The sequence below is a fragment of the Rhinolophus hipposideros genome (assembly GCF_964194185.1).
Source record: "Rhinolophus hipposideros genome assembly, chromosome: 1".
In the NCBI taxonomy this organism is placed as follows: domain Eukaryota; kingdom Metazoa; phylum Chordata; class Mammalia; order Chiroptera; family Rhinolophidae; genus Rhinolophus; species Rhinolophus hipposideros.
In genome coordinates this window covers 71,238,312-71,240,258 of record NC_138047.1, presented here as the reverse complement: position 1 = coordinate 71,240,258, position 1,947 = coordinate 71,238,312, and the positions used below count along the sequence as shown (strand labels likewise).

Sequence of the window (1,947 nt, the reverse complement as noted above, 5' to 3'; positions counted from 1 at the left end):
TGCCTTTAGTTTGGCAGTGCTTGATTCTAATCAATACATGTTCAAATTAAGTCTTGAAAATTTTAATGTATTTCAGTTTATGTCTTAAGAATACTAAATGATTAGTATCATTTAAAATAACAATGTACAGTTGAATGTAATATCCCTTATAATTGAGTGTACATCTTTCACTGATCTCTTTTAGTCTCTTTTAGTAGACTCTTAATGATCTCAACTTCTTTTAATAAAAGTTTACAAGACTTGTTTTGTGGGGTTTACTTATTATTCTTTAACAAAATTGGGCACCCATTTTCTTAAAGTTGACTATAAACATTCCTTTGAGGAACTAAAAATTAATCTATGTAGAGTCTCCCTTTAACTTATGGATTGAAACTTGATCCACTGGTTTGCACCACGAACTTCAAAAGGTGGACTACTACTGTAGATGTGATGGCCTATTTCTTCCAAAGGTGGTTCAGGATCTGTTGTAGCAAACTGGGCCGCATCATCAATTTCTTTTCTCACTTCAACATCAATTTCCTTTAATTCTTCAATACTGGCGAGCTTGTTGTTTACCATTCTATTTTTGAGAAGCGTAACAGGATCACTCTTACTTCTCACATTTTGAATTTCTTCTCGAGTACGATAACTGACTCCAGGATCACTCATGCTGTGTCCGTGATAACGGTACGTCAGCAGCTCCATCACTATGGGGCCTTTCCCAGACCTGCAATAGTCAGCTGCAAACTTTGTTGCCTCTCGAACACACAGAATATCCATTCCATCTACCCTCAGTCCAGGGATAAAATTGCCTCTCTTGTAGTACTCAGTGCTGGCTGCTGCTCTCCCAACGGCTGTTCCCATTCCATAGAGGTTATTCTCACAGATGAAAATACAAGGTAATTTCCACAAAGCTGCCATATTGTAAGCTTCAAATATCTGACCCTGATTAGCAGCGCCATCCCCATAGACAGTCAAAGCGATCTCATCTTTCCCCTTGTATTTACAGGCCAGAGCAATACCAGCTCCCAGGGGTCCCTGGGCTCCCACAATGCCATTGCCCCCGTAGAAGTTCTTGGAATACATATGCATCGATCCACCCTTTCCTTTAGCACAACCTCCTCTTCGTCCTGTGAGCTCTGCAAGAATGGACCGGACAGAGAGTCCACGGGTATAGCAGAAGCCATGCGCCCGATAGGATGTTATGACATGATCGGTGGGATTTATCCCAGCCTCAAGGCCCACGCAACAAGCTTCCTGACCATCACACAAGTGACAGAAACCGCGAATAAATTTCTGTTTATACAACTGATCTGCCTTCAATTCCATCCGGCGAACAGTCTGCATGGTCTTATAGTATTTGAGCCCATCCTCCCGGGTGAGCACTGTTGCGACAGGCGGACCTTCTTCCAACCGATAAAGATCACATTTCTTAATTTCAAATGTAGCATCTTTTGAATAGTTACAAGACGCCACCAGTACTCTTCCAGTGGGCTTCTGGGGGACACCCGACAACACGCGGGACACAGCGGCAGCGATCATCTTTTTCATGGAGGGCGGCTGGGACCGCAGTGACGACTCCCAACTGCCCAGAGCGCGGGCAGCGCCCCCTGTCGCCTCCTGAGACTCCTCCCAAGCCCCAACGCACGTGGCGCCACAATGGCCACGCTGGTGACAGAGGCCACGTCATGCGCACTAGGCGCCTGGCTTCCAGCCTGGACTGATTGATTTTTACAGAGCGTTACAATTGTAAAATTAAGAATCAAGGTCGTTTCTAATACTGGAAGACTTGGCAGGACTACAATCCTAATTAACTCCATCATGGTCGCTAACTCATAATAATCTGAGTCCTTTTTCCCTCCTAAGCACTATAGCAATGCTTCTCAAATGTGTATCTATGGAAGAGAAGAACAAATGCAACCTAAAGCATATAAGAATTCTGATAAGTTAAGCCAAAGATATTCTCTC

General features: G+C 43.8%; 1 protein-coding gene across 1 annotated transcript; it reads right to left on the bottom strand.

Annotated features, from left to right (window-relative positions):
• Nucleotides 1-354: 354 nt before the first annotated feature.
• Nucleotides 355-1,530, bottom strand: PDHA2 (pyruvate dehydrogenase E1 subunit alpha 2; the record flags this gene model as incomplete). The annotated part of the gene is made up of 1 exon (XM_081035462.1): nt 355-1,530. One exon carries the CDS (start codon nt 1,528-1,530, stop codon nt 355-357), a length of 1,176 nt encoding a protein of 391 aa, XP_080891588.1.
• Between the last annotated feature and the right edge of the window lie 417 nt (nt 1,531-1,947).